Source organism: Aulonocara sp. 'chitande type north' Nkhata Bay, linkage group LG12 (genome assembly GCF_057382095.1).
Source record: "Aulonocara sp. 'chitande type north' Nkhata Bay isolate Kocher_YH1m ecotype deep benthic linkage group LG12, A_spYH_male_GT1.1, whole genome shotgun sequence".
NCBI classification, from domain to species: domain Eukaryota; kingdom Metazoa; phylum Chordata; class Actinopteri; order Cichliformes; family Cichlidae; genus Aulonocara; species Aulonocara sp. 'chitande type north' Nkhata Bay.
The window spans coordinates 35,778,285-35,792,353 of record NC_141355.1 but is presented as its reverse complement, the minus strand read 5'-3'; the positions used below and the strand labels follow the sequence as shown (position 1 = coordinate 35,792,353).

The window sequence follows — 14,069 nt, the reverse complement described above, 5'->3', positions numbered from 1 at the left end:
AAATAACTATTAATTGAAGATAATTAACTACTAATACACACTTTATTCATAGTGGTTGTGATAAGGTGTTATTAAAAAAATCTTGAGAATTGTAAATACAGATGTTGACATGTAAAAGTTGCAAACGTGAGATAATGAAGCAATTTCTACTCGCATTTTGACCCAGTTAGTAGTGCTGGCCTATCAGGTTTAAAATACACTGAATTTAATAAACTTGGTCACATTTTGTGGTTTTATACTTTTGTTGTTAATGAACTTCCATACAGCGACGGGTGGTAGGTTTGTTACCGTTTAACACTCTAAAGGCGTCGTTCATGATATCACTCTCATGTCCAAAGCCAAAAGTAAATCTTCAAAGTTAAACTTAGACCTTAAAATTAATTCTGAATTAAATGATAAACTGAAAAATGAAATAAAAAAACATAATTTTAATAATTCTTCATCTTTTGGATACATAATGCTGATAAATCATCTGCACAAGAAGGAAAAATGTTGTACATGTTTTACATTCTACCAGAGACATTCAACACAACAATCTGGATATCACAATGAATGCCACTGTATCCACGGTGGCATTCATTGTAATATAATCTGTCAGAACATTGTTTCATCCCTTCTGCAGTTACACTGTAGAGAATTTCCACATCTCATAATCAGATCAAGTTTGCACTCTTGTTTTGTTTTTTATGGTTTGGATGTTCCTGAGTTGAATATTGCTTGAGACAGTTGTGCTTCCAGTCACCAGAAATGTAATATGATCTGCTGCTGCTTCGAGAAATGTTTCATTCTTTTAAATCAAATTGTACTGATGCTGTAACTTACTTTTTAAAAAATGTCTCTCAGTTGTTTTTCCCACCAAATTTGCTAAATTGTCTTGAAGAGTTTTTTTTGCCCCAGAAACTGGTTAATTTAAGCATATTTTAGGTACCTCTTAACGTTAGCTAGTCACTATTCTATTAACATCTGTAGCCCTGTGTGCCTCCATACATAGTTTCTGGTATACAGCTAAAACATGTTAATGAAGTGTCTATACAATAATGAGTATTTATAACCTAGGGACGCAACAAGTAGTCTGTATTTGGATTGGATATTGGTCAGATGTGAGGTCATCTGTTAAATTCATTTCGATCAGCTGTGAGCTGCTACACTTCTTGGAAAGCTGATGTGTGTTGTAAGCACGAGTGATAACATTTCATTTACGCTTTTGTCTTTTGTTGGATATTTATTTGTAACATTTTATTTTACTCACATCTCGAGTCAAGCCTGATGATGCCATAGAAATGATTTCCCAGCCCTTGTTTCATTTAAACACTGGTACCAGAGTGGTGAAACGTGAACTGGAAAATGTTGGATTGTTGCATCCTTGCTACAATCATGTAGAACTGGAGCAGCTTCAGAGTGCTACTTTGCGCTTGACTGCTGCTCACATTGGTTTTAATGAGGAGCGCGGTGGCTCAGTGATTAGCACAGATGCTGCTGGTTTCAAACATGTGTTGGGTCTTTCTGTGCAGTTTGCATGTTTTACTAGATTAATGCTCCCTGTATCGGCCTAAGAAACGCACTCTTCACTTCCCGGTTAAATAAAAGTAAAAAAACAAACCAACAAACCTGTAACTGAAGAATAATGGAAACTGTATTTCATCTGTGCTTATCAAAGTAAAGCTAACAACCTACAGCAAATCACTGACATGGATTTATTTGTTTTTTTCCTTCTTCTTTTTCATTGGCTGGCACGCTAAATAAAAAGTATTTAATGCACACTAGCAATGCAGCAAATGTCTGGCACAATTTTGATGGTGATGCCATTGGTAAAATGCTAATTTAAATAAATATGTTTTGCCATGCACTGATTTTTGCGGCACCATGAAATGCATAAAATGTATTTAATACCAAATGAGCCAAAAAAGGCAAATTCTGTTTTGTTGATTGATTTTCTGTAGTATATTCTGTAAACATACTGTGTATATACATATACATATATATTTATATATACATATACTAGGGGTGCAACGATACTCGTATCGATATTGAACCTTTCGATACAGTGCTTTCGGTTCGGTACGCATATGTATCGAACAACACAAAATTTTTAATTTATTTTATCAACTTTCCTTCTGACGATGCTGTCTGTGTTGAGCGCTCAGTGGATCTGCGCTCGACAGTGCAGCCTAGGTGGAGTAGTCGAACGCAGATTTACTAATCACCTGATATGTTTAATATGCTGCTGAGAATATAGCCCAGAAGAAGCGTATAGTATAGCTTATTTTGGAAAGAGCCATTTCTCTGTAATAAACTCTCTTTTCCAAAGATGAGTGATTTCTCAATCAGATAGATTTATTTATTTTTTATTACTTTGTTGTTTCAGCAACATTAATTTTAAAAACTGTACTTTTGAGTTAAAATATATTTTTATAATTTTAATAAATGACAAATTAAAAAGGCATGAACATTTTTTGTATCGAAAAAATATCGAACCGTGACACCAAAGTATCGAACCGAACCGTGAATTTTGTGTATCGTTGCACCCCTAATATATATATATATATATATATATATATATATATATATATATATATATATATATATATATATATATATATATATATATCATTAATATGTATACTGTGATAAATATCAGAATATTATAATTATATTAGAATTTTGAATTGGCACTGTTAACAAGCTTGTGGACCTTTTCTTTCAGGAAAGTCTACAAACGTTTGAAACCAGTGGTTCCCAAAATTTTCACCTAAGACTGAGACGTGTTTAGAGTGCGTTTGGGGTGCAGTGCTTTCTTCATTTAGGTCGTTTTTGTTTGAATTGCAGTTTGGAAGGCAGATATAGAAAAGCTTAAAAATCTTATTAAAAATGACTTGAAATGCTTTTATTCACATGGCATGCTCATGTTTTACCTCCAATACTCTAATGCTCTTTGGCATACAAACTCCACAAGCAAGCAGGATTTAATGAGGCTTTAATCTGTGCCTCCTCGTCTCCCCTGTCCTCCTCGCTGTGACCCTGAATCAATCTCAGTACTCCAAGCTGAGGGATGTCTCACTTCCTAAAATGCATCAAGAGGACAGAGGAGAGAGGACAGGCCGAGGCACAGGAAGAAGCTGTGATTAAGGATGCACAGACATATCCTTGGAGATGTTTTTAGCTTCACTATAAAAGAAGCATGGCACATAGCTGGAGAGAGGAGAACTCATCTTTTTATTCATATGTTGTGTCAGTTATGTAAGAGGATCAAACATTCAGCCTTTGTGTGTGAGATTTTTGAAAAAAAAAGGTATGATATCCTGTCACATTGCATCATATTATGAATTTAATTCACAACATGATGCAATGCCCTAAATATAAAACATGTCACGAGCACAGTTACATCTGAGGTCATAAATTCGGCAGTAGATGGGCTGTAGTTGTTGTCGTTTCCATTCATCGCCTCCCCCGCTTGAATCGCTGGTGGGAGGGACGTGGGGAGAGGAGTCGATGATGTTCAATCTGGGAAAATTAGAAAGAGGGATGGAAACCGTCGCTTTTCTCTAGTCATGTGCAACCAACAGGAATCTTCTAGCAATAGGAATCAACAAAAAGCACTCACATCTACAGAAAGCCCTCATTTAGGCCGAGGTGTTTGCTGGTCTGTAATTTATAAATCGAAGCTTGTGTTTGTGTACGTCTTCTTTATTTGTTGCTTCTTTGTATGTAAAGAACGAAGTGGTCCGTTCCAAAACCTGAAATTCGGATGGGTTCTGGATGTCCAGGTTGATGACCCGTAGATTGTCCTTTTTGATCCAAAGATGTCTTTTTATGTGGACATCCTTTTGTACGCCTCATCCTATTGGTGGAATATCCTTCACACCAGGTTGTGTGTATATGTTAGTCCCCATAGGGAAATTGCTCCTCTGCATTTAACCCATTCACCCAGTGCAGCGCCCGGGCAGCTATGTGCTTTGCAATGGAACTTTGCTATTGTTTTAATAAACAAAGACTCTTATTAGTGGAAGTAGCAAAGAGGTACTATTTCCTGATGAAGGCTTGTTGTCGAAACTCAAAGAATTTTCATTGAACATGACCACGCCATGAGAATAACAGGCATCTTTGATTTTTAAGCTGAGACTTTATTTTAGCGCTGTCAGCGTTAATCTTGTTAAGATGACGTCAACGCCATAACCACATTAACGCAGTTATGGCGCTAACGTCTCCGTTAGCGAGTTAGTGCGTATCGCTCCGTGCTTGGGGCTGCACGGTGCTAACGCGTTAACGAGCTAACCGCGCTAACGCATTGACGCCGTGAAGCCCCACGCACGGTGGAGACGGAGATTTGCTGCGTTAATGCGGTTAAGGCGTTAACGCCATTTTAACGAGATTAACGCTGAAAGCACTACTTTATTTACTTGGGGTTATATTTGAATGAATGCAGATGGTACGTATATAGATTGATTGATTGATTGGTAATTTATTTCAACATGTGAACAATATACAAGTACATTTAGAAAAGAAATGAGAGAAAAAAAAATATACTATACAAATTACATACAAAAAAACATTCTGATTAATTTACATGTTGAAAGGGAGTGGGAAGAAGTATACACTTATTTAATCCCACCCCTGTCCCATAAATTATCAGTGAATATTTAGTCAGCTTCCTTACTGATATAATTTGTAATAAAAATAGTGAACAGATTTCTGATATACTATATACTATAATATCACATCATGAATTTTTTGTTTGTTTGTTTTTAAATAGAGACATTCACTTAATTTAAATATTTTCCTTTTCTTTATAGATCGAGAAGATCATATTTTTATAACTCTTTTTGAACATCTAGATAGATGTAGATGGTATACAAAAGGGAGTTCTTCCCACTGTTTCCAAGTGTTTCTCATAGTCGATTATCTGTTTGTATAATATTAGAGATAAAACGGCAACAAAGTATAAGCCACTGTTGTTGTGAATAGACACTGTGTGAATTAAATTTAATCTAGTTTAAGGATTTAATAATGTTGATTTAGAATAAACTTCTTTAAACTGCCTATTTAAAAACTTGCCATGTGACCTCTTATGGGTCCTTATCCCGTATATTGGGAACCACTGATTAAACCATACCAGCAGAGATGGAAAACATGAAGACAATCAGATTGGAAAATTACTACTTAATCTACTATATGCAATAATGTTAAATTTGGGATTATATAGAATCAACATAGCAATACAGCGTTATAGACAATTTGTAAAATGTAAGTTTCAATATTTATAGATATCATATCTGAGAGTGCTTTAAATACAAACCTACTTCAGTCACTAGTGTATTTACATTCAGATAGATTATAAATGCTGGGTTTTACATATTCAAATCTATTAACATGTTTATATATTTATATATATATTTAAAACACACACATCCATATGTAAATGTCATATTTACATACAGTAGGTCACACTGTTGTGAATGTGCTGATGGCCTGTTTGAGTTCAGCAGCTGGACTGGAAATAGCGCTTCGAGTCGAGCTGCTTTGGGACACGCTGAGATTCCCGAAGGCAGCAGGGGTATTGCTTCGTGTTTTATTATTTTCTGACAGAAAAAAGTGAGTCTCGACTGTAGCCTCCTGTTCCCCAAAAACCAGACCTGGACCTGTTAGAGCATTGCCCGGGGCGTTTCCTTCTCCTATATTGCTTTCAATATTGCTGCTGTTGAAGGAGAAGCCCGGGAGAGCTGTGCCGCTGTAGTCCAGGGGCGCTGACAGTGTTTAATAAGGGTGAGGGATTCAACGGGAGGTTGGAGTTTGTTGCTGTGTCTTTCCTCTGTGGACTGGAAGGGTCAGAAAAGATCCTGAGGGCCCAGGTGGATGATTATAGGTGTGGCTATGGTCTGCGGCTGGTAATAGGCACTGTCGATGTACAGGCCGCCTGCGGAGAGGAGACAGGCAGGGTTAACATGATTAGGAATCATTATCAGCTAATGGAAGGCTTTTTTTCTGAGAGTAGATAAACCCACTAAGAATAAGTCCATACCAAAAGCTGCTGTTCTGAAGCGGATCTCAGCCTATATCCAATCTGAAAATTACTGCCATCTTGTGGCCACAGTTGGTTACTGTCTCTGAAAGCTAGCTTGCCTACCAGCCACTGAATCTGTCGTGTCAAGGGTTATGGTCCACCCTCTGTCAACAAAAGCTGGAGCTTGTTAATCATAGAGATTTGAACTTTTTCAAAAGTTAAAATCATTTGCTAGTCGAGCTGTTCCTGCCCTTAGGCGGTATAAAAGATGAACACAGCTACTAGGATGTCACCCAATGGTTAATGAGGTCTCTATGACGCCTCGAGCAGAGTGTTTTTACCATTTTCATCTTAGTGTAGCTAGTTAGCCAATGAGCATACCTAGGATAATCCTCCTTCACAACTGTAGTAATGCACTTTCTCACAAAACAAGAGAGTTGCCTCGTTTTTTTGCAGCCAGAGCAGTCGCCCCCTGCTGGCCATTGAAAAGAATACAGGCACTTCCAGGCTGGCTTCATTTTTTTAGACGTTGAAGTTACCCCCATGTTTTATAAACATATGTTACAGTCTGATTCTGCAGATTTGTGTGGAGACGCAGGTAGCTGTAGCATGATGGTCATGAAGAGGGGACCATCAAAACAGGAAGTTTATCCAGCAGTATTTTTAAACAGGAAGTCGTAAGAGAGACGCTTTCAGCACAGAAAACAGAGGCAGCACAAAATTCGGAAATGTTGTGTTTTAGTCGACTTTAATTTGTATCATTGATGTGTTAACAGTCGAACTGCTCATTAACACAGAGGATAAATTGGGGAGCTGCACTGAGGCATAGTATAAGAGAAACGAAGCTTATTTAGACCTGTGAATAATGCAGGGCTTTACTTTATGCTAGTAAAGTCAAAGTATGAATAAAAGTCTTAATATGTTGTAGGTGGCGATAAGGTTTTCTTCCCGATTCAGTGTAAGCAGTGAAACTAACTGCACTTTTCTCTATACTGTAGTTGATCGAGGATACGGGCTTGGAGATCAACTGTATGAGTGAGGAAATGAATGTGAGACAGTTGCTTCAGCCTGAGCAGGTTCACGGTGGAGCCCTCGGGGAGTTTGTTGTAGAAACTTACCCAGAATGTGAGCTCTCCTTCAGGAGCAGAAAACCCAGAGTTTCCTTCATCACAAGTTTATCAAACTAAACTCACTTACTGGAACAAGCCCCAGGGGATCAAAACTCATCGAGTGCAACAGTTTTGGTTTTTAAATGGTGTTAATGCAGTTCATTAAAACTCCACCTTTAAGATATTTTCTTCTCTCTGCAGTCAGTTTAACAAAAACAAACAAACAAACCAAACATCCAGTGTCATCAATTTAACCTGTAACATGAGCAGAGCAGGATACGGATCCCTAACATTCAGGGTGCTGCTGTTTTTAGAGGAAGCTTTATTGGCTCTCAGGATTGTTAAAGGCCAGAAGAATTAAGTAGATTCAATGCATGCATGATGGATGCAAGCCCTTTAAACAGGGAAACAGAGAAACCTACAGATAAATAGAGAAACCTATTAAAGCCTTGTACTTGGTGACCGCGATGTAAAGTCAGGCAGAAAGAGCATTAGAGATTACTGCAGACATGGCTTTACTAGCATTGTTTAGAAATCTAATTTAATTGTTTTTAAGACCTGTGCACATTAATACCTGTTATCCTGCTCTAAAGCTATCGCTATATTAACAGTTAATTAACTAACAACTGTTCTGTATGTACTGCAAGGACTAAAACCTTCACGCCTCTGACACAAAGCCTTAAATAATGAATTTTAGAAGCTTCAAATGAATAATTATCTTGAGATTCTTCAATTAGCCAATGACAAATTTGTTAATGTCAAAGATAATAAAGCTTCTTTTCTGAAGGCACCGGGTGGACTTTATCTTCAAATTTAAGAAGGTTTTGAGTTGATAAATACTGCAGAAAGACAGATTTCATATTTTAAAAAAAAATCTGTTTGTACATCAAAAAATTCAGAGATTTTATTTTAAAAAGTGCTTGGCCTTGAAAGTTTAAAATATGATGCTAACAAAAGCCAGAGCTATGAAAATTGGATGTAACAATTATAATAAACTTGAGGTCATGTTTAAGGGTTTCTTAGAGGACACGTGAGATGGAATAGGTGAGTATGTTTTGCATTTCTATTACCCAAGTCAGGACAAAGTTTCTTCAGGTTATATTTGCCTGACTGTGGATGTTCAATACATTACAATTATTTCATACCCACGTTTTGACATATACGATCCCAGTAGCAGTTGGGGTCGACCCTGCCACTAGTTGCTAGAAACTGGGTGGTTGTTGACTGCCGCTAGGTGAGAATGATCACAAAGACGTTGCTTCAATAAAGACGGGATCTGATGCAGCATTGTAAACCTCTCTGTGACCAGTATCACCCACGGACTGTCAGCACCCTCCAGTTCGCCTGTCGGTTGTGGTGTCCAGAGGCTTTTTAGCAATACCATACATTGGTTAATGCGATGAATATCCATCGGCATGGGAAAAACTAAACGTTTCACATATTTGGCAAGAAAGCCTGTCCTGTAACAGAGTAATTAGTGTGACTAATACAATATACTAATTAGAAATTTCAGCATGCAACAAACTGGGGACCACAAGTTAATCAGTTGTTGACAAAAATATTAATTTATTTAAAAAGAATATTACCTACAAACATAAAACAGCTCTCTGAGAAGAAATTATTTGAACTCAACACAAAATGGCTCATACTCAACAGTAAGTGTAAACTCGGACACTCGATATCCAAACGAAAGGAAAATATTTCTCAGTGCAACCGAATATTGTAAACCTGTCTTTTTTCTCTCTCTAACAGAAACAAAACATCTGCAGAAAACGGAGAGAAATGAAAATACAAAACAACATTCACATATATGAATGATTGTTAAAGGAATACATAGCCTTTTGACAAAGAAGCTCTGATCACTTTCACCTCAAGGACATGCTTTAATTTAACAAAGTATGTTTATAATTATTCATTTCCCTACAACAACTGATTTTTTTTTTTACTCTATTAGGGACGCTGAATTATTGTATGTTTAGTGTGGTGTTGGCTCTTTTGGTTCTTTACAATCACGGTATAGCTCCATATTGTTGGTATTTAGTAGTTACTTAGATTTGAAAGGTCTTTGGTTCCCTCCAGATGTATTTTTAGTTCTCTAGTTTCCACATTGAATATTTGTTACTCTCTTTTTTTCAAAATATATATAAAAAAAATAATTAAAAAAAATTTAGTTTGCTACTTTGTAGTCACTTTATACCCGGTCTTAATTTAGTTCCCTCGAGTAGTTAAACATTTGTTTTTAAATCTATTAAATCAAATAGAATATGGTAAGCTTTGGGACACTTTAGGGAAATTAAATAAATAAATAATTTAACTAGAGATGATGTTTTATTGAATATTCCCATCGTATTCTTTGTCATCTGTGTTTCTTTTGCTAAAAGTTAGTTTTAGTGAGCCATTTCATCATCCGTGTGTAGTTGTTGCTAATTTAGTTCCCTAAAAACCTGAATTTATGCATTTAGTTTTAAGTAACCTACCTGCTAGTATATTACATTTGTTTTGTAGATACTTAATACTTAGTTAAATGTATTTTTAAATCCCTTCTGAACATTTAATGTATTTATTTACATATTTACTGCATCGTATTTTCAGTAGTCTCACTTCACTTCCTTGTAATGCTCATGCCATATTTAATTCTCTGCAGTAGCCATCTTCAGTAGATCGAAGGGAACAAAATAAGAGCCTCTAAATATATCACTATCCTGTTAATTTAATCCTACAGGGAATGTTTGGATCATTAAAATAATTTAGGAACACTGTAGGATGATGTATTAGAACCAGTTGCTTTTCCCCCCACTGCAAAAACTCTCACCGATAATCATGTAGTCGTCCTATACAGAAATTCCCACAATACGAAACTCAACCATGGTCATAAATTATTGTTTATTGCGCCTCATAATACTAATGACATTTAAGTGGATAATATATTTTTGTTTAGTAAGTTTTAAGAAAAACAAACTACACTGTATTATTGTGTTCTCTGCTGGATGTATTACCCAGCAGGACATGTAGGGCTGTTTAATTTGTCATATTTACCTCACCAGTCTTCCATACACTGCTCATTAAACGCTGAACTTTTGATTGCGTAATGATTTAATGATACAGAGCTTTTTTGTCAAACTCTGTGTTCACATGGATAGTAATGACATGACTGTGAAACTGTTTTAGCCCAGAGGATGAATGCTGTACAAAAATCCCACTGCCTGATTTGATGCTTAAAGGTTTGTAGACTGCAGGGTTGGGTTTGTGTCGTGAATACACAGCCAGTCAGGATATTCCTTTAACAAGTGACTTCCTGTGAAGTGGGTGAGGGAGAGTCCTAATAGGGGTAGAGGTGGGTGACGGGGTATGCTGTGGGAACTCTGATGACTGGGACAACTACTGAGGGCATTCTGGAGGGAAAACCTGAGGAAGAGTGAAAGAAAGAAAAAGAAACTCAAATGTTGGGGTGATGGAATAGATTAAATGGATGGATTAAGGATCGAAAGTGAAACTAGGAAATTACCGTAAGCAGGGAGGGTGCCTGCAGGGCTGTAACCATAAGGAGCACCAAAACCTGCGGGGGGATAAAATAAATCAAATGTTATCATTAAATAGCACCTATATATACACACCAGTATCACCCACAGCTTTTGTAATCTATTATCATCTCAGCAATAGTTTTCACCTACATTTATGTTGAATCATATTAAAAACTGTTGTGCTTCCAGCCCTTTTATTATGAACCTCGCCAGAAACTTTGTTAATCTGAGCAGCTTTGTACAGCACTGGGGGGCAATTCAATGTTGCACTCAATTAATGTAGCACTATCAATCTGCTACAGCTTTAATTGTGAGGCGCAGATGGAACACGAGTGTGTATTTACCAGTGAGAGAGCACCGAATTATGGCTAAAGTTACTCTCAAATGGGGGAAAAAAAAGATCTAATCTACTGTAATTGGTGGACACAAGGGTCATGTCAGTTCATCAAATAAAAATAATAATCCTACCAGACCAAGATGAATTTGCCTGAAAGAAATCTTGGGAAAGACGTGTCTTAATATGAATTATACAAAATTTTGGGTCCAGGCTGTCATTAGTTTTCTCCAATAAATAAATCAGGGTGAGGTGTTTTTAGCACTAGATCCATTATCTAGAAAACTACTTGAGATAGGTCCTTCAAATTTATTCTGGGTAAATATTTGGTGCTAATCTGCTCCATTCTCTTGGACCTGGACACTGGATAGTGTAGTGGTAAGACTACACACCTTTGGAGCAGGAGTCACAAGTTCAATTCCCACCCGGTATCCAGTAGGTCCTGGCTAGACCCCCCCCATGCTTAAAACCAAGCCCTGGAATGGCGCGGCTATGTCTGCAGCTCGGACGCAAGAATTTCACTACATCTTGTACCCTGTATAACTGTGTATGTGGGAAATAAAGGTTGTTTGTTTTGTAGGGGACTGATTTTATTTCCAGATTCTTATACAGAAGGCTAACAGCAAGAGGAAGCTAATTAAAACACTTTACACTCTGGTGTAAATGCTGAGCACTGAATTAAAGATCATTCAGTATAACGCAGGTTTGTACAGCTTAATAACAGTCAGTCAAATGAAGGAGTATTGATTTATTAATTTTCCCCTTGGTATATGTAACGGACATGTTAAACAATGATGTGACTGCTGTGTGACTCACCTGGTGGGATGTATCCATGTGCGGGTGGGGTGCTGATGTAGGGAGCTCTGGGGATAATGGGGACCCGTGGAGGTCTGGCAGCGAGGGCTGGGAGGGTGAGGACCGAAGCCACGGGTCGCTTTGGCTGCACAAAAAATAGACCACAGTAAGAACAATACATGTTTTCTTTCACTGGGAATTTATCAACATTTTACTCACATCCTGATCTAACTGCTAAAAGGAAAAAGACTGATTTAAGTTTAAAACTCTCTGATTTGTCTCATCTGTCAATATCTGCAGGACACAATGCAGGACGTTAATTTGAAAGTCATTCTGAGAACCTTAATGTTTTACTCACTGGAGGGTTTGGCCGTTTCTTCTTGTTGGTCGTAGATTTAGAGCCGGAGAACAGGCTGTTCAGAGCGGCGAGCGCAGCGCTGGCTTTGGCTACTTTCTTGTTGGGACCCGTTCCCCGAAAAACCTGCTTGTCTACCTCAACCTGTTATCGCACACAGAGATGAGAGCTCATATTAACAGGGTTCCTCCTGCTAAAGACTGAAGTCTTCAAGACGACAAAGAAGAACAAAAAAACCACTTGGATTTGTGTACAAGATCGACTCAACAATAACTTTATTAATAAGAACAAAACGCTGTTCCCCGATGGTTAGAGAAAAAGTTTATGTTTGAAAGAAAGAAGAAAATCAAAATGCTTGAATTTGAGCGGGCTGCCTCGATTCCCATCATGTAAAAATTTAAAACACATTCTGCACAAACACAACACGGCTTCAGTACAGCTGCAGAACTGATTCTCATTGAATGTGCATTTCTTTATTTTGTTGCTAGCAAACATACAGTGCAGTAAACTGTTTATCCAACTTTTAAATTGCAATATTAGAATTTTATTTAAAACAATTAACTCCTGCTTCCTTAAATCCCCCTTTAAAGCATGTTAGCATGATTAAGCCTGATGTCTGTAGACTAATACCAGTTAAGGCCCTGTTTTTTAAGATAAATGAATTTTCTTAAAATTTAAAAAACAAATTTACATATTAAATTTACATTTTTCTGTTATATTTACATATAATAGAAACATACAGATTTTCATTATCAATGTTACAATAAATCTAATAAATTATGCCACGCTATTATAGATTATGCCAACCAGCTTAATCTATAAAAAGTCAAAAACAACCTTTTCCTGAAGCACCGCTTTGAAAAAGCTCTTCTTTTGTTTTAATAATGACTTAATCGACAAGGGAGAAACCGGAAATTAAAGTAACTGCTATGTGATATGAGTAATTCAGTCCCACACCTGTCGTTAACATTGTCTCTGGAGCACCTTTGTTTCTTAATAAGACATCTACATATGCAGCTCTTTTGTTGTTAATGCCAAAGGAAATCATCGCCACATAAAGAAACACAGAGCTTCTTGCATAAAGCACTGCAACAACATATAGCCTTAAAAAGCAAGCAGAAAACAAACTACAGCAGCGATTTTACAGGGACTAAACTAGTTTCATGTTCGGCTGCGTTTGCTGGCATTTAAAGCTGTTTTCATATACAGGAAGCTCTGAACATAAAACGCATTCTGTCGTTCATCTGCTCCTAATAAGAGAAGACATCGGAGACAGAGCGGAGCAGTGTTTGTTTTCCTACCTCTATGATGAAGCGTTTGTCGTAGCTGCTGCCGCTCTCCGATATAAGCTCGTATTTGAGGCCGCGGCGTTTCTCATTCAGCTCCATCACCGGGTTCTTACCTCCTGCCGTCAGGATCGGTCCAGGAGCTCTAGACTGCAGACGCATGCAGAGAGAGAGAATCAGCTGCAGGCTTTACATCCGGTTTATCCCCCGAATGAGGAAACATGAGCTCTTGAGCACAAAGTAAGACAAGCTATCTAAGCAGCCCGTTCACATCCGGTATACCTCCTACATGCTGGAAGAGTGAGAAAGAACAAGCTGCTGATATTCAGTATTTGCTGCACAGCTTACAGATACAAATGCCTATTACAGCTAATTAGAAAATGTAGTCTTTTTGTTTTTCATCTTTACTAAGCTGCTTCTTTTCTGTTTTCTGTTTAAGTTCCTTGAAGATGTTTCACTCTCTCATCCAAGAAGTTTCTTCACTTCTCAGAGAGAAGAAGAGTGGAGAAGTGGAGAGTCCCAGGTATTTAAGCCCTAGTGGGAGTTGTGCTGTGAAAGAGACGCAACAAATGCAACAACGGGCGTATGTCCCACAAATAAGTGTCCAGCCCGCAGTATTTAATTATTTAGTTAGTTAGATGGTTATAAGTGCACAAACTCTGTGCTGACAG

General features: G+C 37.5%; 1 protein-coding gene and 1 long non-coding RNA gene across 3 annotated transcripts in view; one reads left to right on the top strand and one right to left on the bottom strand.

Moving 5' to 3' along the window:
* Window positions 1-13,975, top strand: part of LOC147317980 (uncharacterized) — a 69,388-nt gene extending 55,413 nt beyond the window's left edge. Inside the window, exon 3 of the long non-coding RNA XR_015131913.1 lies at window positions 13,838-13,975. This is a non-coding gene — a long non-coding RNA (uncharacterized LOC147317980). The remainder of the gene's footprint in view (window positions 1-13,837) is intronic.
* LOC147317977 (spermatid perinuclear RNA-binding protein-like) overlaps window positions 4,408-14,069 on the bottom strand; it is a 99,625-nt gene continuing 89,963 nt past the window's right edge. The window contains exons 14-18 of one of the 2 annotated variants that reach the window (XM_086315408.1): window positions 13,414-13,548; window positions 12,116-12,256; window positions 11,779-11,902; window positions 10,613-10,663; window positions 4,408-5,911 (exon numbers count right to left, since the gene is read on the bottom strand). In XM_086315408.1, the coding sequence (XP_086171534.1) occupies window positions 5,823-5,911; window positions 10,613-10,663; window positions 11,779-11,902; window positions 12,116-12,256; window positions 13,414-13,548 (540 nt within the window). In that variant the 3' untranslated portion in view covers window positions 4,408-5,822. Of the gene's footprint in view, window positions 5,912-8,649; window positions 10,513-10,612; window positions 10,664-11,778; window positions 11,903-12,115; window positions 12,257-13,413; window positions 13,549-14,069 lie in introns of those variants that run through there. The other variant, XM_086315409.1, reaches the window with a different exon arrangement.